We start from the raw sequence: 21,541 nt of genomic DNA, 5'->3' as shown, positions 1-21,541 counted from the left end.
TTGACTTGCTGTTTCCTGCTAGATTCTGACATTCAACTTTTTAAAGCCTTAAAAATATGCAATTTATTCTCCAGTCTCCCCAATATCTTGGGCAATTCAAAAGAATAGTTTGACATTTAGGGAAATACGCTTCTTCTGTTGTTTAACGAGGGTTAGATAAGAAGTTCAATACCACTACCATCCAATAAATATCAAGCTACAGCCCGAAGCTGATTACCTTAGCATAGCATAACGACTGTAAACATCTTCAGGAAATTACTGCTCCCAGCCAAGGAGTAGTCCAGGATGCAACACCCAATGAAACTGCAATTTCATGTGTTGTTTTTTTTGTGTGGATTAAACAAACATGATGTAAAGTTTTATTTAGTGAGTTTTACAGGTATTACTAGGAGGGTTTTGTTCCCTTTGAAGCAAACCAGGCTAGCTGTTTATGCTAGGCTAAACTAACTGGAATTTTGGCTTCATATTTACCAAACAGATGTGACAGTGGCATTGATCTATTCATCTAACTCTCTACAAGAAAGCAAATAAACATATTTCCAAAAACGTTTTATCTTCTAAAACACTGACGTCCACCTCTTTAAGTGTTTTCTTCACAAAATTTATTTGTATTTATATGGACACACACAAGTATTAACTCAACAGTCATGGGTTAGTGTGCAGCCCTTTCAGCTTTTATTTTCACCCTGAGTACCAGATAGATGGGGGGTATCATTCATTTTATTAATTAATAATTTAGTTGTCAATCACAACAGCAGCAGCTGTGTATCACAATTGACAGTGAAATACTTTCTTCCAGTCTTTGCATCATTTCCCCTCCACATGGCACCTCAGCAGGTCACACACTGTTTGACCCAGATCAACTGCAGTGTCAATACAGTATGCAAAGTCTTTATTCTTCAGAGATTTTGAAGTCAGCGGCCTTAGCATCAGGGGGTTTATTGTACAATGGGTTAGCAAAGGACAGCTTGGCATCTTTCCAGGTGGAACCCTGTTGTGGACGAATACACAAAAGAGACATACATCACGTCACTGACTTCAGCAAGGAAAAATAAAGCCCCAAAGGCTGACAACACCTTACCACCTCCTCCCTCCTCCAGGGGTAGACGCTAATGGAAAGCCCCCGACCGTCACTCCTACTGGGGTTAACTCCAGGACAATCGCCTGGTTGTTCATCCAGGGACGGGAGCTGAGGGAAAGAAAATCATGTACACTGGCTTAAAATTAAATGAGCCTTAATGTGTGAGAGTGCATTGAAATGCACGCATAATTAAAATTAAATTGACCCGTTATGCATCCATAATTGCACCTCTAACCTCCATAAAACATTTCATCATCTTCCAGACGTGGAATAATCACACACTGTTTCCACTGCTCGGGTAAACGAGTGTCGAAGTGGACCTGTCTGGGTCGTGGTGATACCAGTTCACACGTACACCTCTATTTATAGTTGTGTCCTGTGGCAGCCGCATGAAAGCAAACATGTACAGACTCACCAATTCAGATATAGAATATACTGAAATACATAACGTGTTGTGTGTGTGAATCATATCATCGGCGTCGGGAATATCACACGCACACACAGATAAAGACATGCCTGTTGCTTTTAGAAAACACACACTGACAGACACACACACACACACACACACACACGAGAGCCATTATCCAAATGGAATCATCTGCGATGATGGGATCTTTTTCAGTGATAGCAGAAATAACAATAGAGAAGCAAAGCAAACAATGGGTGGACACAATAATAAGAACACCTGTGAAGTGGTGGACAGTAAATAGAGTTAGTACATTAACTCAAGCACTGTACTTAAATATTATTTTGAGTTATTTGTACTTTTGCATTTCCATTTATGCTACTTTATACTACTACAGTACATAGCAGAGGGAAATATTTAACTTTGTCTCCACTACATTTATTTGACAGATTTATTTAGTAATTACTTTTCAGATTAAGATTTAACATAAACAAAACATGTAATAAGACCAAATACAACACAACGTTAAAGATTAAACCAGAGGTTCCCAACCTGTTTGGCTTGTGACCACTACAAAAAGGCCAGTGTCTTGTTGCTGCCCCTTGTCACGTTTCAGATGTCCATGAGTAATTGGCAGTTCTTCAGAAATATTGCTCCTCTAAACTTCTCAGCTGGTTTAATTCACACAACTGTTCACTTGTAATGGAGTATTTTTCATTTTTGTACTAGTAGTTTTACATACAGGATGCGAGCACCTCTTCCACCACTGCACTTGTGTATTGTAATGCAATATAGTTTAAGCCTAATTTGTGAAGCTTATGTTACACAAAGCTGTTGATTGAACTGGCTGTTGTTGGCCGCCTGCTGTATGTGCACCAGAGTGTGTAAATATAACACACACAGAAACACAAATAACCACAGCTGCGCATAAACCGCAAAATCAATAATCACAAATCACAAATGTAATCTAGCAGAAAGGCTTGGCCATCACCTTCTGACCTCCTCTAATGTTAGATCCACTTATTGAATAAATGTGAGGCGATGTTATTTATACAGCCGAGAAACCTAATGTTGCCCGAACAGAATTCTCTGATGATTGATTGAATGTTGCTGTGCACTGACCTCTGCTCTCCAGTCAAAGGCTGGGTTATCCATCACACTGTAGTTCATTGGGTTGGGCTTTCTGTGGAGCCAACAAAAAAATTGCACTCATCACCAACATCATATTCAGTAAAAAGCAGCAACATGTCGTTACTGAAGCCCGAACTCACATTAAGTGGCATATTTTCTTGTATAAAGCCAGAACACAGACAGCGACTCCGGCTACAAGCAGCAGCAGCCCGATGGCGATGCCAGCATACACAGCATCTAAACAAGAGGGAGGTACGTTTAATTCTTGCACAGACAACTCGCTTTAATGAACTGCGGAGACATTAACAGCGTATGGATGGATACAGTAAATAAATTCAGGTGAGACAGTTTAATCGAGGTGCATTTCTTTATTACCCAGCTGTGTGGCCTCTGGTTTGGGTGACGGGGTGGAGAGAGATGGTTTCTCCTTCACATGGCAACGGTTGCCTGTCCATCCTGGATAACACCTGTGATCAGATACCGAGAAATAGTACAAAGTTACCACTTTTATGCTGGGAGAAACAACATCTAATGAATGAATGTCCTAATGAATCAATCACATAATCATGTAGAGCACCTAGCAAACAGTGTAACATAGTTTACAGGTGACTGACAAACCAATAAAACTAAGAGACAATATAAATAGAAACAGTAAAAATATAGAGATCAAAGGACAAAACTGGTGATATGCTCTTGTTTTCTTATTGTCATCATCCCTCAAACAGATGAAAAACAATAATGAATTCATCCATCTATCAAGTATTGCCTGTGTAGCTAAAGCCTGATGTATCTTCTTCCTCTGAGCCATAGAGCTGCATTGTTCAGTGAGCCACACTGGGAGACGACATCTTTCAATTCCATGAACACACACTAGTTTATTTTGACTCCGTCCCACATACACAGTCCTGCTGCTGGAAATACTCACTAGCATACCAAATGGGTATTAAATGTGTGTATGAGGCTTGGTCCCCAACAAATTCACTATTCTCCTGTTAGAATGACTACAGTGTCCAGCTACTTTGAGAAAACAAGTGAGCATTTTGAATAATATATAAAGCTATATAAATCTATTCTCTTTAAAAAAAAACTGGATGTTATGTAGCAATTTTAATTATATGACAGTTGACAACATTCTTTCAAGACATAGTAAAACTGGAATTATTGATATTCAGGTCTGGTCTTTTTTTCTTCTTTTCTTTAAAGTACGTTTGGTTAAGTTTGCTTTCGTACACATCTGCCAATTTGAGTGGCAGATGCTGGACCTGTCATTTATTTCTTACTTTTAGCTACCTATTTGGACTTCTCTCTCTCAATTGCAGAATTGCACGTGTCTGACTCCGGTTGGTGGAAGGGGTGTCCTATGCAATGGACCTAAAGTATCTGGTACTTGATGTACTAGATAGACAATAAATATACTAAAGATCAGCCTCAGAGCAATTTGTAAATCTGTGTGTGTACTGCCCTCCTAAACATAAATGTGTTTTTTCAAATAAACTGAGCTACTCCACAATCTTTCCACGTACCTGCTGAAGTACACCCTTGGGTGTCCCTTGTTGGGAATCACTGTATTAACGCATGGTTGGTTTTGGTAAGAAAAATATAGAATAAAGCTAGCATTGCCCTTTTAAATGTGAGTAAAATGACAAAAAGTTAAATAAAATAAAATACTGAAATAGATAAAGAACATAAATTACAATATGTTACCCCTACACACGTTTTCTCACACCATTAAAAACAACAACAACAAACAAAAAACAAAAACATCATTATCTCGACAAATAGTGCAGGTTTATCTGCTGGACATCCAGCATGGAAACACAGCCTAATTGCTGTTTGGCCTGTCTGGTGAGCTTCATCTCTGTGAAGGAAAGTGAGCTCTTCTCCCAGACGGAGCCTCCGCTCCAAGTCAACATCTGTTCAGTATCAGCTTGATTTTTGAGCAACGCTGACCTTCTAATGCAAAACACATAGCTCTCAGCGAAGCCAGACTGTGTCATTATCATTCAGAGGGGGTCAGAGTACATATTGTGTGACGGTCTGCCATGGCATGGGGGGGGGCCCCGGCTTGGTTCCCTGGTGGATCCTGCTCAGCAGAGTGGAGGAATGTGACGCAAACACTGAGCCAGAGGTGCCCTCCAACGCTGGCTTCGGGTTCTGCTACAGCAGGGCTGTTATCAGTGCTGGAACAGCTACAGGACCTCCATACCACCCTGCGCAGTGTATGACGGAGCTAAAGTGCTGTTACATAATGAGAGGAGGCAGCGGTGGCGGCGCTGCATTGGAGAATGTTGGACAGAGGGATGAATAAAAAAGGGACTCAAACACATAGAGGCTGAATGAGAGCGAGAGAGAGGCAGCATTTCTGCCACAAACACTACTGAGTCCAACTGAAATCACACTTAGTCAAACAATGCTAGTAATGTTCAAGTTTATTGACAGTATTTTTTTTTATCATCAAAAGCAAGAAAAGAGGTCTTTGGAGAAATATCTGAAATGCTCCTGTGTCTCAGTGTCTGAGAGACATTTTGATTGCACTGTGGACACAGTGGCAGATAGTTATGTGACTTTAGTAAGCACGTCTCTTTCCTGCTGCACAATTCACATCCACTCTGTGGAAAAAGAAACCTTCTGACACAAGGATGAAGAAATGTTGATCTCTGTCTTTGATTGACAGCAGCAGGCAGGCTGAGCTCCGGTACTGGCATCAGGGTAACGAGAGACAGACTAGAAGAAACTTGCGCTGTAGCTTACAAACCACGGGCAGACCGTGTGTTGTTAGCAGTGGTATTGAAGAGTCAGGACCACACCAGCATCTCAAGTGATTTTTGCAGGCACGTTTACATGTTGTTTAATTGACTGCAGCTGAGCAGCTAATTGGTTAATCTAGCTGATGTTCGTACTAAGGTGCATGACAAGACGTGTGTCCATGTTTGTAAGTTAAGAGTCAAAGTCTGTGGCTTTTGTGTTGTGTAACGGGCTGCTGTCTGCCTGTAATAGAACAGTGATGTTACTGCTTTTTGGTTGGCTGTATGAAAACAAATTCTCTACCTACATAGACATAGAACTATGGTATTATAGATTACGGTATTAAAAATAGGGGGCTGATATGTATGCAGTTGACCAACCATACAATTTAATTTCAGTTGGTCTTCAAAAGTGTTTTCCTCCTCCAGCATTTTCAGTGGGGTTGCATTTTCAATAATAAGTCATTTTGATTGCATTTTGAGCACATTATGTGACCTTAGTAAACATGTATCCTCCCTGCTGCATAATTCACATCCAGTCTGTGGAAAAAGAAAGCTTCCGACGCGAGGATGGTGAAATGTGAATCTCTCAGAGTATTCACTGGCACATAATGACGTTAGCAGCTCCAGCAGCAAGTCTCCTAATTGCATTCTTACTTTTATAATGAAATATCTCATTGCGGATATTCCAAGCTGCTGATGCAGACAACTAGATTCATGAGCTTCATAGAAAACACTCCAACAGAGCGAATTCAGTGTCTGTCTCAAATAGGTTTTGCTTATACCAGCGTGACGGCATCTCAGCACATTTATCTGATACATGAGGTTTTTTTGGTCTCCCAACTAAGACCATTGGTAACTGGTGCTGTGTTTAAATATTGACTAGGAGAATCCATTGGAGATTCCCAGGAAACAGTGTGCTGGTGGATAAATGAAGGTAGAACCACCCCAGTTAAGCTGTGGGGGATAAGCAGATTCCCACATGCTTCATGAAGCAAGGAAAGAAATAAGAATGATGGGATTTCCATGTTTTAAGTCTCACAAAGAGAGATAAAGAATGGGAGAAGTGATGCTTATCTGTGTTTATGCGTGCTTATGAGTATGACAGAGGTGTGTAGGTGTGTGATCATAAATGTGTGTTTATCTGCGTGGGGGTGAAGTTCAACTTACATGCAGACAGGCCCGTGTCTCCCCACAAGGCATGACCCACGATCCAGGCAATACAGCGGGGGACAGTCTGCAAATCAAACAGAAGAAACTGGCCATCACGGCTGATTCTTATTTTTTAAAAATCCTACAAAGCTGTTCCTCCGCTCTCTGTCACCCGCCATCATCCATTTCTCTCCTGACAGGAAACAGATGTACTCTGAAGCATGTTGCTGCTCCGACATCAGTACATGAAATCAGTGAATTATGTCACCGGAGGAAACGGTGCACTGTTGGGCGCCATCCATTAACCTCTGCAGAGAGTGCCAGCATGTAAATTAAACCACCTTACTTCTTTTATTCCATACATCTAATGACAAATATTCTTCCCGCTGTCAGTTGTCTGGGGGTTATTAGGGTTGCCTGTTAAATAATCATCATTTTGAAACGCCTTTTTCAGACCCTGAAGTTCTGTTCAGCCTTGATAAAGTGACTTTGGCTTGGCAGTGAATGCAGGGCAGGCTAAATGTGAGGTTTGGTGTTATTCCTGAAAATGCAGGAAAAAGCAGAGGTTTAAATGGATTTTGGCTGCTCGCAGTAAGCGTTGAGGTGTGCTTTGAAGACTAAACAGCCAGACTTGAAAATGTCCTGGGAGTCACTGCTAGGGCTGGAAATGAGCAGACATGTATGAAGTTTTGGCACCACTTGAGTCAAAACTGACTAGTGACTCATGAGACTATGTATATATAAATAGCAAAATCTATGCATTTAAAGAAAATCTTAATTTTTCTAAACAGATGGAGGAAAGACAGCGAGTCACCCAGCCTTTTCTTCCGAGACAGAGAACCATATCTAAGTGTCACAGTAATTGACATCAAAGCATTAAAATAATATAATAATGACACTAGTGGAAACTACCTGAAGAGCAATATCATCAAAACTGAAACGCACATATTTTGCTACGGCAGAGGGTCACTATATCTCTAAAATCACAGTGCCACTTGTGACATGTCTGAGCATGAAGGTCGGGGAAATCATAAAATGGTCTCTGGATAACGGCAAAAAGCTTGAAAGGGGAAGGCAAGTAAAAACATGTTACCATGGCAGCTGGATTCATCAGAGTGAAAAGGCAGACAGTCATCAGAGTGGTCACAACGCTTCTCAAGTGGGATACAACCAGGCGAAGCGTCACACACCAGTTCTCCCAGCTCACACTGCAGCAAAGCTGGTGGAAAAAATGAGAGGTCAAATTTATGGAGGGCTGGACAGTGTGTTAGAGAGGTGTACTCACAGATCACTATGAGGACGGGTATACTTTTTACTTTTCCTATGTGCACATGATGCAAATTGCTCCCCTCTCATTTTGTGCTTTTTGAGCCGACACCGTCAGCCCTTGCACCAAAATTCTTCAAAACACCTCTGAAAAACTCTGATACCTGGCTAGAAAAACTGTCCTGTTGCCATACAACATAAACCTGCTGCTCTAAACCAAGAGAGCGACCAAGTTGATTTTTTTGAAGAGCACATTTAAAAGCAACAAATGCCGACCACGGAGCTTAAAAATGTATTTGAAAAATGGAAATGAATATTACAGACAAAATAAAAGCAATCGTAAAGCAGTTGTCCAAAAATGAGATTTAAAATTCAGGGGCAGAGAGGAGAGGAATAACAAGAGAGATGGATAAAACAAAGTGATCCAACAACAATGCAAATCATGAACAAGCTGACAAGCAAGATAACTGAGCTTGCTTAACCTAAATTACAAACTAAAAACAACAAAACAAAACAAACACATTTCCTTCCACATAGTTGTATCTACACCAGCCATGCAATTATCTTTATTGCCCAGGTTTTTTAAATGTCTGTCGCTGAAACTTCTGATTCCACCACTACAAGGAATTCAATTTTGTTTGTGGTGCTCAAAATGGTGCACCTCCATGATATTACATATATAACCTTGGGTGTCGCCACGAGGCGGGGAGAGCAGGTCCCCGCCCTTCCACATGCCTATGTGGACAAGCCATAAGGTAGGGAGAGCACTTCCCTGCCCATCCACGTGCATACATGGAAAGCCCGAGGCAGAGAGCCGCAGTAAAGAACCCCGTACAGAACAGAGCAGGCATGCAATTTACATGTTTAATCAGATACTAGGTGGGCACTGATGCATGGTGTTAAACGGGCCTGGGGCAGAAGACCATACTGTTTATTAACAGGATGCAGCCTCTGCTGCTCTGTGTCGCCTAGCGCACAAGAACACACACATGCGGGCTCACATGCACGAACAGTGGCAAGCACAGAGATACGTCGTGGACACGTTGAAGTGACAAGCCCCTGCAGTATGTGCAACAAAGCCTCAAGGGTGAAAGACAACTTTGTCGATACATCCATTAAACAAACATAACATATAGACGGGGTTAATTGATCCGCTCTGACTATGTCTCTCACCCTCTATGTTATTAAAAGCACGCCATGCTAACACTAGCTTGGCAAAGCTAGATATACGACGAGCTAAATCTTCAATCTGCACATTGTTACCTGCAGTGAATCATGCAGAGACATAGGGAAGGAGGACAAGAGCTAGTTGCCTAAACTGCGTCTGTGTGGCTTTATCTGCGCACAGTGACCGAATTAATTCCCCAATATGCTTCCGATAACGAGATATGCCCGATGATACTTCATCTCTATCAGATGCAGCCTGAAAGGTGGAGCTGGGTTATGAGCTTTGCATAGGAAGCAGCGAGGACAGGCGGGTAGGCTACGGCAGCTAAAATAGGTGCCTGGAATTTACCACTGAATGCTAAGAGAGGAATCAGCTGAGCTGTCAGCTAATGTGCTGCTGAAGTGTATGCTGGAATGAGCAGAGCTTGACTTCGATGCCTGTCTGAATTAACGCTGTGCTTGATTAATGGCACCAGTCAAAAACCCTACTTGACAAAGACACACACATATACTCACGGCAGCTGTACTCATCCTCTCCATCCGGGCAGTCCGGGACACCGTCACAGCGCAGTATGGAGGGCAGGCAGACATCATTCAAACACTGGTAATGTCCAACAGGACAGCGATCCTGAGGAGGAAGAGTACCAGGTACCACAGTGGGACAAAACTCTTCGTCGGACTGGTCGGCACATTCCGGCTCTCTGTCACACCTCCAACTCACTGGGATACACTGAAAGGCGTACGTACACTGGTACTGGTCCACGCCACAGGTCATAGGCTGGGGAGTTACAGGTCCTGCGGTGACAAACACATGCATGGAGAGAGCTTAACACACCTTAAATCCCCTTTTATTGATTTTAGCTCACACAAAGACGGCATCCTTCAAGGAGACATTTCAGAGGATTGTTTTAAAACACATATTGTGAAAATATGGTGAGAAATTTGCTAATGGTCTTCTTCAGAAAGTCAGCAGAAGAAGCAATTCAGGGCTGAAAGGAGAACTTTCGAGGAGGGACACAACACACCACAACCCTCTGTGCCATCCATCTGTGCTGACCCCAGCCTCCACAGTGAATTTATATGGACCTACAGGGCAACAGGCTCCATTAACTCCCACACCCTCCCGGAGGGTCCACACAATTTATATGGAAACGGAGCACAGGAGCATGGATGTTGGCAGACAGAATGTGGAAAAAGAGGAAACGGGAGAAGGTGAAAATTGAAGGAAATGTCATGAAATTGAGCACAGTACTGGAAGGACAGGAAATGAGTAAAACACAAGGGCAGAAAGAGACCAAAGACAAAAAGGAAATAAAAAACTTTTACCTTCTACCATACACTCTGCAGTGTAGGAGATGTCATCCAAGGCGATGTCCGTCCACATGTCTCCACCCACCTCCGCCTGGAAGGTCACTCTGAAAGGCGCCGGATTGGACAGGATGACATTGGCGTATGTCCACTCTTTACCATGGTTTCCAGCGGCTGCCCACATCAGCAGACTGGTGCCACTGGGTCCGACAGTGTAGACCTGGTGAGGTGCAAAACGAACACGGGAACTGTAGGTGACTTTTTGTATGTGAACCAAATAATTTGGCAAAAAGAAAAACAACAAAATATGCAACTACTCACAAAAAATAATATATCAAAGATTTTTCTACAGAACACTAAGTTACAGCTTTTTATGCCTACACTTATATATACCTGCAAAACTAATGACATTCCCATCAATCTCTGCTGTGTTTTATAGCTAATTAGCCAATGTTAGCATGGTAACACACTAAACTAAGATGGTGAACATGGTAAGCATACCTGCTTATCATCAGCATTTGACGATTGTATCTGTGAGCATGTTAGCATGCAGCCTCGAGGTAGCATGACCGCAGACTCTTAGTCTTGTCTCTACACCAGTCCTTGTGTTTTGTTACTGTCAAGCATGCGGTTTCCTCTCAAGCCGTGAGAGACTCTCATTTTTCAACAACTTTAGGTAAATATTCATCCTTGACTATATCAATTATTTGTGATTAAAAACTACCAAATGTCTGAAGTTTTTAATTTAATAATTTACAAAAACTTGGATTGGATCTTCCCACATACTTCCACACATTAAGTTACACATGGGAGTACAAGTGAACATTATATAACAGAGCCTCATTCAAGAAATTAATAAACCTTTATGCTGTATTGCAACTGACATTTTTTCTTTAACATACTGTATATTTAATTTAAGTAGAATACTGGCGCCATTTTAGTGACAACACCATATGTGAATATTTAGTGTACGGATACATGTTGTTTGTTGCATTTTTTTTGTGCACATCATACCCAATTAGTGCGCTTATATTTTGTTGTCTTGAAATTAACCCAAGCAACAAAGGCACCTAAAAAAGACATGAAACGATGGATATGATAACTAGGTTTGTGAGGTGACGTGCTTTGATGGATTATTTCCTGTCAGAGAGACTTTAATTTCTTCCTGTGGGTATCAGGTGATTGACGGTAAGCAGAGTGTAATTTGTAAAACGGGAGTTAAATTTCTGACAAAACCAAATTAAGCCTTCAGGTTGACTGTTATGGATCATCTGACAGCCACATTTGGAGGCTAGATGCCTGACACAAACAAACACATAAAGACTTTGAATTATTTATGGAAATGAGGCTCAGATGAAATCACCTTCAGTGTCCCCATCCTGTCTGAGCCGTGCATGTAGAACCAGAAGCGCAGGTGACACCGGCCGATACTGGCTGGAAATGGGCTCCTGGTGGTCACCTTAGCGACGTCACCCTCCCACTGAACGGCTGAGTTTATGTGCAGGAAGTTCCCTCCACCATCTTTGGTAATAAATAAAGTATAGAACACTTCATATTTGTAGCACATTTATGTGAGGTACACATGTGAGGTATTTGAGTAATATTTCAGTGTGAGGAATGACTAAAGCTGGTGAACAAATATTCACAGCTAAACCCTTCTCAACCATCCAATTTCAGCTTTAATGCTAGAAAGAAATCCAATAACTTTCTTCTGTTGGTTCCAATTTAGCGATATTTGGACAGGAGAAAGCATTTGTGCTGTTGTGAAGTGTTGTAGCCTGCAGCCAAAAGCTGCAGAGAGCTTCTTCAGCTTGGCTAGGCTCAGAAATGAGACAGCATCTGTGTGAGCCCAGAACAAAGTGGGAGTTTTCCACATGAGTTTAAGGGAATTCAAGGCCAACACAACCCACAGCGCACAGCAAACTCTGCTCACACCACAACACTGGATTCTTCTTCTCTGACTCAAGTCTGTATTCATTCAGATAAAAGTTTCCCAGGAACTGCTGTGAACGCACATGTTGCTCAGTTATTCAGATGCTAACATCTCATAATGCATTAAAGTTATATCTACAGAGTCATGCGCACGTCTCGTCCTTGTTCAGCTCTCTGGTGCGTTATTACAGATGGTTTATTGATCTGCTCTGAAGTGAGATCATAAGTTCATTCTATGACACAGTGCCCAGTGTCCAGATTCATCTCTCAGATCAATAACCTCAACTGGCCAATCAGAAGTGGGGACGTGAACTCCAATGACAAAACACTGCTTTGTACTCAAGTTTATGATCAATAATATAAAAGATATGTTGGATGATATGACAACTTGCTGTTACACACACCTCCTCCAGCCCAAACATCTCCTCTACAACATCAGAGCATCCAGCGGAAACACAAAATTTCTCCCAGTACAACCTGCTCAAAAATATATTATATATATATATTATACCATATATAGACACGTCGTCACACCTGTGATATTATCCCAAAATCAACTAACTAGTGCTGCAACTAGCGTTTTTTATACAGAGCCGGCTGACCTGCTGGTTGTCTTTACAATACACCAACGACTTGTTTAGTCAAATATAAACAATAAACATGTGCATCACAGCTTTATAGAGGCAAAGGTTAAACCAGTTTTGTTCAACCAACAATTTAACATTTTACATCATATCATATAAAACAGAGAAAGAAGAAAGAAGCAAATTCTCAAATTTTGCTAAACAGAAATTTTCTTTGATTAACAGCAATTGATGAGCATCAACTTTCTGTCAACTGACTAATTTATTAATCAACTAATTCTTTTAGCCACAAATCAAACTATTTTTATGGATTCAGGTGACTTCTTGACATGGTTCTGCATTACTTGCTGTCTTTTGTTTAATTTTCTCTGTGTATACTAAAGTAAACCCGCTCACATGAACTCTTGCTGAACTGAAACATTTTTTATTCCTTTCACTATTTTCATGCTGCATCCTTCATTTATCAAGGTCATCTTCTCAATATCAACAGTGATTTATTCAAGCCCTATGTACTAGGAAAGGAAGCAGCATCAATAAACAGAAGCGATATTGACAGCCAATGTACAAAATAATAATGAATGCAAATTACAGGCTAGGTCACATTGAAATGAAGGTTTACATTGCCTTGTATAGATGAGTGTAAGCGTAACCTCAGCACCAGTGAGATTATTCATACTCCAGGATTCATTTTTAATTAATCAGTAGCAAAAATCTTGTTTTGAAACAGCAGCATCACTGTACACAAAATAAACAAGCTCAACATTTTTAAGCTCAGGCTGACATTGATCAGGATGTATTATTAACCCTGTCTTCACATGTCTGTCGGAAGCGCCAGTTCCCAGCTGTCAAGTTGTAATAACAAAAGGCGCCGAGCTGAAAACATGTAGGATGTCAGTAGGATGCAGAAATTGTTTGAGAGTTGTTTTATGACAGCATTATTAATCTTTTTCTACAAAAAAAACAAGGCAGAAAGCATACACATACAGTAAGTTACAGCTGTGAGCAGGCAAATGCTCATTCTATCATGATGAAGAGGCCAAAGTTTAGAAAAGCTCCTAAACTTGTTTATCAAAAATCATTTCTAAAGCTGCAACTTGTAATTAAAACCTGAAGGGATATTCATGTACTTGTCTGATTATGTTCAGTGACAATGTTTTTTTCTCCAGCGTGTGGTTAGATTTACAGAACAAAAGCACTTATTACTTATAAGTACTAATTAGAGAAAAGTCTTAGATCTAGATAAATGTTAATAAAGTAAACATGTCGTTTTTTTTATAATAATATTTAACCAAGATGATAATCTTTCCCGAACCTTAACCAAGTGATGTGATCACACTTTAGTTGCTATGAGTGGATGAAGAGGATTTTAAAAGGAAAACAAATTAAAGTATTATCAGTGAAGGTTTGTCACGTGTCAAGATTTTGCTACTTGCCAGATAAGTTAATTAAAAAAAAGTCAATGTGTTTTCTATTGCAAATTAGAAGTACATAAACATTCCTACCAAGAAAAACAACAGCATCAGTCGTTTAAGAAAATGTTTACATTTAAGTGACAAAGCCTTCTAGCAGGCGTAGGAATTATGACTTGTGTAGAGCCCGACCGATAAATCAGTACGCTGATATTATCGGCTGATATGAGCTAATTGCAGATAAATCGGTATCTGTATAACAGCCAATAAATAACAATTAAAAATGAAACGGAGAGACCGAAGAGGGAGTGTTGTTCTATCCTGTTCTGTTGCATAGTTTGTCTATCAGAGGGCATTCTGCAACTCCCCTGTTGGCAACACTCCTGTTTGCTACAAATCCACCACAAAAAAGCAATAAGCTTTTTGTTCAAAGTACAGCTAAAAAAAAAGTTTCTTTCTATTTATTATTTTTTTATTATATTATGCGTTTCTGGAAAAAAAAAGTAAAATAAAATAAATATCGGCCCATATATCAGAATAACAGATTTTAAAATACTCAAATATCATAAGCGGAGGAAGTTGGGTGTTGGGTTTATTGTTACTTGTTGTATATAAAAGTAATTTCTAGCAGACAGGGTTGGCAGCAGAGTGGGTACTGACCAGGACTGTGGTCAGTGTGAGGTCCAGCTCCTGCTGTCTCACTTCGATGACTGATCCTCCAATCAAAGTCATCATCAGCATCCTGAGAAAGCTGGCAGGTCTCCTCCCACTGGTTTTCATCCATGTTAAAATTACAAGCACCTGGCAAGCCAACTATGTGGTCTACGAGAGAGAACGATGGAAGGAAAAAGAGAGAAGTCTGGGTTTAAAGTTGTTTTTCTGCTCTACAAAAAGATGGATTCACTCCCAGTTCTAAAGAAACCCCATTTCTACTCACCGCAGTCTATCTCATCTGATTCATCAGCACAGTCGGCCTTGTAGTCGCACACCAGGTGGGACTCAATGCAGTGGCCACTGCGACACACAAAGTCTGTGACTGCAGGACAGCTGACTGGCTCCACAACACCTAAAACACACACAGACAAACATCACAACGGATCTGAGGGAGAAACTTGAATTATCATTCATGTTTAGTTTCTTCTTCAGATAATCTTACATGATCTTTTTTAAGATTGACCCACTAGACAGGAAACTATCTCCCCCTTTTCCATTCAGATGAATCAAATCTAGCATCAGGCAAAATGCGACGACGAAAAACTGTGTCTTATTAAAGCTTTCCTGTTCTCTGCACCAAAGGACACGAGCAGTGGAGAACATAGTAAACAAAAGCAGACAAAGGCCTGTCAGGGAAATCAAAGTCTCCTTCCCCCAGCTCCGCCTTGTTTGAGATGCAGAGAGGAAGGAAAAGAGATCTGGTGGAGCAGAGACAGCACACACATAAATACATTATGAGCATTTGTGTTCACAGGCAGAGACATTAAATGATGACTGAAATGAGCAAGGAGTTGAACTTCCATTCCAGGAGGTCAGCGGGTTAATACTATCATAGAATAAACTGAAAGTCAATTTTAGAGTGCATTTAAACTTGATGGAAGTTGTGTGTATTGTTAATTGTCCTTTAGATTTGGACAGACAGTCAGTTTTTGAATGCACTCCTCTCAGTCCGTTTTGTCTGTAGGTCAGTATTTATGTCTCTCTACATAAGCATGTTATTGTTTGTGTGTTGGAGAGTGCCTTGGCAGAGCCGGGAAACAGCCCACGTGGTGTCCAGCCTTGTGCCAGGACCTGTTTAATGTGGAACATCTGTCTCGGACATAAATATCAAACAGTGTCTGTCAGCAACAGCCATCACACAGAATCCTCTCCCTTTAAGACACACTAGCACTCTCTCTCTTCCTCTCTTCATACTCTGTGTGCCAGTGGCAGCATCAATTTCATACCCCAAACTATCACTTGAAAAGATCATAGAATAATTTCACAGCATATTTATATCTTGCCTGTGAAGATTATTGGAAGTACACTTTGATAAAACAAGGACAGCGGATAGCAAGAGAGAAGTTTAACGGCATTTAATTCACATTACGTAATATGGTCTGAAAACTTTTTTAATTCAGATTCATTTTCTAGGCACTCTTACTGCTATGATTACTTATTCAGGTGCACCATCTGAATGAGTGATCATAGCAAGAAACCTTTCACTTTGAGGTGCGTACATCACTCTTTAGTGTACCTTTGACATTTTATCCTTGCATTTACAAAGACTGAGTCAATTCACGGCTTGAGTAATCTTTAAAGACAAGTTTAGAGATATTCTGGTGACTTTTAAGCAAAAGTTAGATATGGACTGGTACGAAAAGCTGACTGACTAAATTATTTAATCACAGTCTCTAAAAGCATGAATATTTTCCTCTAACTATCAAAAGTTTAGTATAATTACTTTTAAATTAAAGAATCAAGAAGTTAGATTTGTACTGCTGCAATGCACAAATCGACCTGAATATTTGTACAGAGGTTTGCTGAATACCAGTGACTCTGATTACTTTGCCAGGTGGTGAGATTTCCACATTCCACTCCAGTGCTTCTTTTTGTCATCTTCTCTGCCCACCATCTTGCATTTTTAACATCTCAAACATATAAGAAAGTGCTGCAAATTGGCTTTTTATAAATCACTCAGTTAGTTAGCTGGCCTGGGAGTGTATGATTCAGACAGTCATTGGCATTTTGCTACTGGTTGCCAACAGATCACGAGATTTCATAATAAAGGAACAGTGTGACCTTTTATTAAACACGCTTATTCAGTGTTTTTGTATCTGTACATTAAAAGTTTAGTATGTAAGTTGCAAATTGCAACCGACTCACTCACCGCTCACACCTCCCTTTGCAAGCACGCAGGAGAAGCTACGGTGGCCTTTTGGGCTACTGATGCTTTCAGAAATCTATTGGTGGGGGTCATGCGCAGCCACACAATGGAGGTTCACCCTATCTGCAGCTGTAGGGTTTCAACGATCGACATGCATACAATCACTGACTTAAGTTTAGGCGCACACTCCTGCGATGGTTAGGGTAAGGGACTGCAGCGGGCTATCAACATCTTTGAGACTAACAAAGTTAGATAGCTAGCTACTCACACTACAATCCTGGAAATGCGGTTCAAATCTACTCTGTGAAAGCCCACTGCGTCTCATATGGAAGCTGAAGTCAAATACCAACACTTTTTCAGGCTTTCGATATATTTAATGCCCTGGGATGAGAACGGGCTCACAGAGCCAGGCTATCTATCTCCCCCTGTTTCCTATGTTTATGCAAAGCTGGACTATATGACATTACCTAGATTGGTGTTATGCAGGTTAACATTTACCGTTACTGCGTGCAGCGCCGCACATGTACACGCACATAACAGTACTGTTTTGAAAAGAGGATATCTATAAGGATATGCACACTGAACAGAGCGTGTGTGTGTGTCGCTGCTTGTACAATGTGTGGTGAAACCTCGGTGCATGTTCAGTGATTTGCACATTTTCATGCGCAGTGAATGCACGGCCAGAGTGCGCGTAGGTAAGTAGGTATACAGGCAGGTAGACAAGCCAATCATTTTGTTCATTCGGCCCAAATAAACGAAACGATTGGCTGGTCTTATTACAGTCCTGTGACATTCTGTTGGTATATATTCTGAAATATATTACCTACTCCAGCTTTAACACTAAATCTCCTTTTTAAACTAGTAATTTTTTGTACAGTTAATTATACTGTTGAATGATTCTAGTCTAGAGTCATTGCCTTGGCAGTCATTTCCCTTTTCCCCTGAGAAATGCTGTCCTCTTGACCAGAAAATCTGGTATCGAACTCCACATTACCATTAAAATATACTATAACAACTGAAATCAGCAGAGCCCCTGAAGTCGTGAAATAGATATATGATCCTAAAATGTGATCTTTCAGGAGTATGAGGGCTTGAAAAGAGAGTGAGAGAGACCAAGAGACTGGCTGGCAATTGTTGTTCAAATGCAGCATATCAGTTTTATTTCAGTTTAACTTTTTAGCCTGTATTTTATATTGGTTTGGTCTATAGGCAACACTTACAAATGTGTGTGTTCCTCATATCACCTACTTGGGGCACAATCTATGAACTCCAGGTCATCCAGGGCAGCTCCTCCAATCACATCCAACGAGCGAATCCCCTCAAATATCACCTCAAAGTTCCTCAGCTTCCTCAGAGGGATCTCAGCTCGGTTCCATTTATTCCCTTGAGGCCCCGTTTTGTTCCACACCTCCCACAAATCATTCTCTGTCTGCGGAGAAGAGCAGCATTGACAAAGGACAATCATGTGGTGGCATTTCAACATTGCAACGTCAGCTCTAATATCATATCAAAGAGCTTCAAAGTGGATTCAAAGCTACAGCAGTGATTATGTCAGAAACATAAACTCAGAGTATAACTGAGTCAAAAGTCAAGACTGAAGAACTTTAAGTTAAAGCGGGCTGAAAATAACTGTTGGACAGAGAGACTGCTGAGAAACAGTGTACCATCTAAGGAGACTCATTAAAGACTCATTAGCATGACATTGCAGTAATAAGTTCTCCCGCCTTGAGACCTGCTTTTCAGAATGAAAGCATGCTCTCCCTGAGTTATGGTAATGGCTTTCTCTCATGCCACATGTGGAACATATTAAAAGACAGACCGATGTGTATTCCTCTGTAAGTCCTCTGTTTTTTACCATGGTACAAGCCAAGCACTAAATCATGACTAATACAGCTTAGAAACAACAAATGGCACATTGAAAAGGGTTTAGTGGATGTATGTGTTACGAGCCAGCATCTCACTGGGGGGTTTTAAATGTTGTGTCACGAGCATGAATGAGACATTTATAAAGTCATGTCACATCATATTAAAGATACACTGTTTTGACTCAAGAATATGAAGAATAAGAGATACAGAGTCATTGGTGAGGCAGTTTAAATATGTACTTTAAGTCGTTCGTTAAATCTGAACAATAGTACAGAGATCATATATAGTACCATATCAAACCAAGAGACCTTGAACTTTTTTCAGACAAATCCTTTTCAAAGGATAAAATGAAATAAAAAATTGAGCTGCTTACGCGTGGCCATAACAGCCCCTTGTCTGCAGCTCTGGCTTCTGTAAACAGTATCACAGCAGTTAGAGCTATAAAAACATGAAGCAAAGCATAAAACTAAATAAAAAGCATTAAATGATAAGGATGGTGATAGTCTGTATATTTCTTTTCTTTGTTGAGTAATGTTTTCTGAAAATTGATTTTAAAAAATGACTTAGTCTTTAACAAATGAAAGTGTTTTGTTTTTTTTTTAAAGATTTACATCCTCAGGAACGAATCGGCACGGAGAAAGGTACAGAAGTCAGAAAGTATTGAGAGAATAACTAACAAGTTGTTGGTTTTAACACTTTTCATAGGATTTATTAACAATAAGAGTAATTTAGAATATTGCCAGCCTTCTCCTCTATGTGTAATACCAAAGTAAGCCTTATGCGTAACATGCGCCTATAAGAAACCTGACAGATAATTGGTGGCAAATTGAGAGGTCATGATATGGATTGAAAGGGTCTTAATGTGACTTGCATCTAAATTACATCCATTACATCCACACACAAACTTTCTATCTGGTTTCTCGCTTGAGGTGATCTGAGTGATTGTTAAAATCCACTTCAGCTTCAGGTCAATATGGAGAAGCGCTGCCTGGTTAAACCACCGAGCGTTTAATAGGGGAAAGTATAGATTTAACTACCCATCCTCCTGAAGTTCATGAGTCCAATATTAAGACTGCTGTAACAATGCAATAATTCATAACAGCTTCTTCGTCCTCTGCTCTTTTTAAAGGTGACTGCAGGTCTGTTACGTCACATCATTAATTCAGTTTTAGGGCAGCGTCACGATGAGACTCAACCTCAAAAGTGTCAAACTTTTTGGACATCGCAGGTGAAGAGGGAAACAGAACGCACATCGACTTTTCAAATGATATACGACATCAAACTTATTATACCTGAAGATGCAAATGTGTCCAGAGGCTTGACTGCAGTAGCAGAGACCTGGTCTAATGTACTCAGAACCAGAGGACAAGCAATGTCATATTCTACTCTGCAGTTTGAAAGCCTATTAAAATGCACCCTTGGGTGAGGCTGTCTCCTCTGCTTTACGCCAGTAGAGCCCTGGCTTGAAATAATCTTGTTGCTGTGAGAGTAGAGCATAGATTAATAGGCAGCGTTACAACAGGACTTATCCAGATTTATGTCATGGAGTAAAGGCTCAATCTATAAACGCAGCCTCAGAGCGACTGACGAGTGTATGATCCTGGCGTATGTAGCTCACACTTGATGGCTGGGTGGCATTTCAGTCGAGGCATTTAATCGATCAGTTTGAAGGTTTATTTCCTGAGCTCGCAGGCAAGGCAATGCCACCACAATTCAGGTTGCACCAAGTGAAGAGTGGATTTACATTTGCATAATTTAATTTTATTATCCCCCTGGTGACAGTCAAGAGGCCAACAAAGAACAAAGAAAGTTGTAATCACAATAAAAATGCCTGTTTTATTGAAAAAAATTTAAATCCCCTATGTCTTAACTATATACTGAATGTTCCACTAAGCTCAAATCCAATTTGTATTCATAGAGTTTTCATTTTATGGAGCCGCTGGCAGCTGTTTCTCTTTTGACTCACCTTCAATTCAAAGTGTTTCCTGTTTTTTCTACTCAATCTCTGTGTAGTTAAGCAATGTAACAACACTGGTTTAGCATATTGTCTGCATGATAAGAGCCGTTCCACAACTATGCTTCAAATAAAGAACACAGTCAAATAATCATCTTTATGCTATTTTACTTGGGGAGAACATCCTCTCTTTGGCTGACAGGCAGATGTTTGATTCACCGTAATGGCAAGACACATTTGAACCCACCACACCATACACTCACCTAAAGGATTATTAGACACACTTGTTCAATTTCTCATTAATGCAATTATCTAATCAACCAATCACATGGCAGTTGCTTCAATGCATTTAGGGGTGTGGTCCTGGTCAAGACAACCTCCTGAACTCCAAACTGAATGTCAGAATGGGAAAGAAAGGTGATTTAAGCAATTTTGAGCGTGGCATGGTTGTTGGTGCCAGACGGGCCGGTCTGAGTATTTCACAATCTGCTCAGTTACTGGGATTTTCACGCACAACCATTTCTAGGGTTTACAAAGAATGGTGTGAAAAGGGAAAAACATCCAGTATGCGGCATTCCTGTGGGCGAAAATGCCTTGTTGATGCTAGAGGTCAGAGGAGAATGGGCCGACTGATTCAAGCTGATAGAAGAGCAACTTTGACTGAAATAACCACTCGTTACA

At 40.6% G+C, this 21,541-nt stretch overlaps 1 protein-coding gene across 5 annotated transcripts in view; it reads right to left on the bottom strand.

Annotated features, from left to right (window-relative positions):
• Nucleotides 1-612: 612 nt before the first annotated feature.
• The window catches only part of malrd1 (MAM and LDL receptor class A domain containing 1), a 73,778-nt gene continuing 52,849 nt past the window's right edge, over nucleotides 613-21,541 (bottom strand). Inside the window, exons 19-31 of one of the 5 annotated variants that reach the window (XM_046042782.1) lie at nucleotides 18,289-18,469; nucleotides 15,118-15,246; nucleotides 14,841-15,002; nucleotides 11,619-11,776; nucleotides 10,274-10,475; nucleotides 9,464-9,742; nucleotides 7,608-7,733; nucleotides 6,533-6,599; nucleotides 2,994-3,085; nucleotides 2,759-2,855; nucleotides 2,610-2,670; nucleotides 1,082-1,189; nucleotides 613-991 (exon numbers count right to left, since the gene is read on the bottom strand). In XM_046042782.1, the coding sequence (XP_045898738.1) occupies nucleotides 893-991; nucleotides 1,082-1,189; nucleotides 2,610-2,670; nucleotides 2,759-2,855; nucleotides 2,994-3,085; nucleotides 6,533-6,599; nucleotides 7,608-7,733; nucleotides 9,464-9,742; nucleotides 10,274-10,475; nucleotides 11,619-11,776; nucleotides 14,841-15,002; nucleotides 15,118-15,246; nucleotides 18,289-18,469 (1,761 nt within the window). In that variant the 3' untranslated portion in view covers nucleotides 613-892. The remainder of the gene's footprint in view (nucleotides 992-1,081; nucleotides 1,190-2,609; nucleotides 2,671-2,758; nucleotides 2,856-2,993; nucleotides 3,086-6,532; nucleotides 6,600-7,607; nucleotides 7,734-9,463; nucleotides 9,743-10,273; nucleotides 10,476-11,618; nucleotides 11,777-14,840; nucleotides 15,003-15,117; nucleotides 15,247-18,288; nucleotides 18,470-21,541) is intronic. The other 4 variants (XM_046042256.1, XM_046041809.1, XM_046043319.1 and 1 more) reach the window with 4 other exon arrangements.

Source organism: Micropterus dolomieu, linkage group LG01 (genome assembly GCF_021292245.1).
Source record: "Micropterus dolomieu isolate WLL.071019.BEF.003 ecotype Adirondacks linkage group LG01, ASM2129224v1, whole genome shotgun sequence".
Taxonomy (NCBI): domain Eukaryota; kingdom Metazoa; phylum Chordata; class Actinopteri; order Centrarchiformes; family Centrarchidae; genus Micropterus; species Micropterus dolomieu.
Note: the sequence above shows the minus strand (reverse complement) of the source record. Positions and strands in the feature narration are given on the sequence as shown.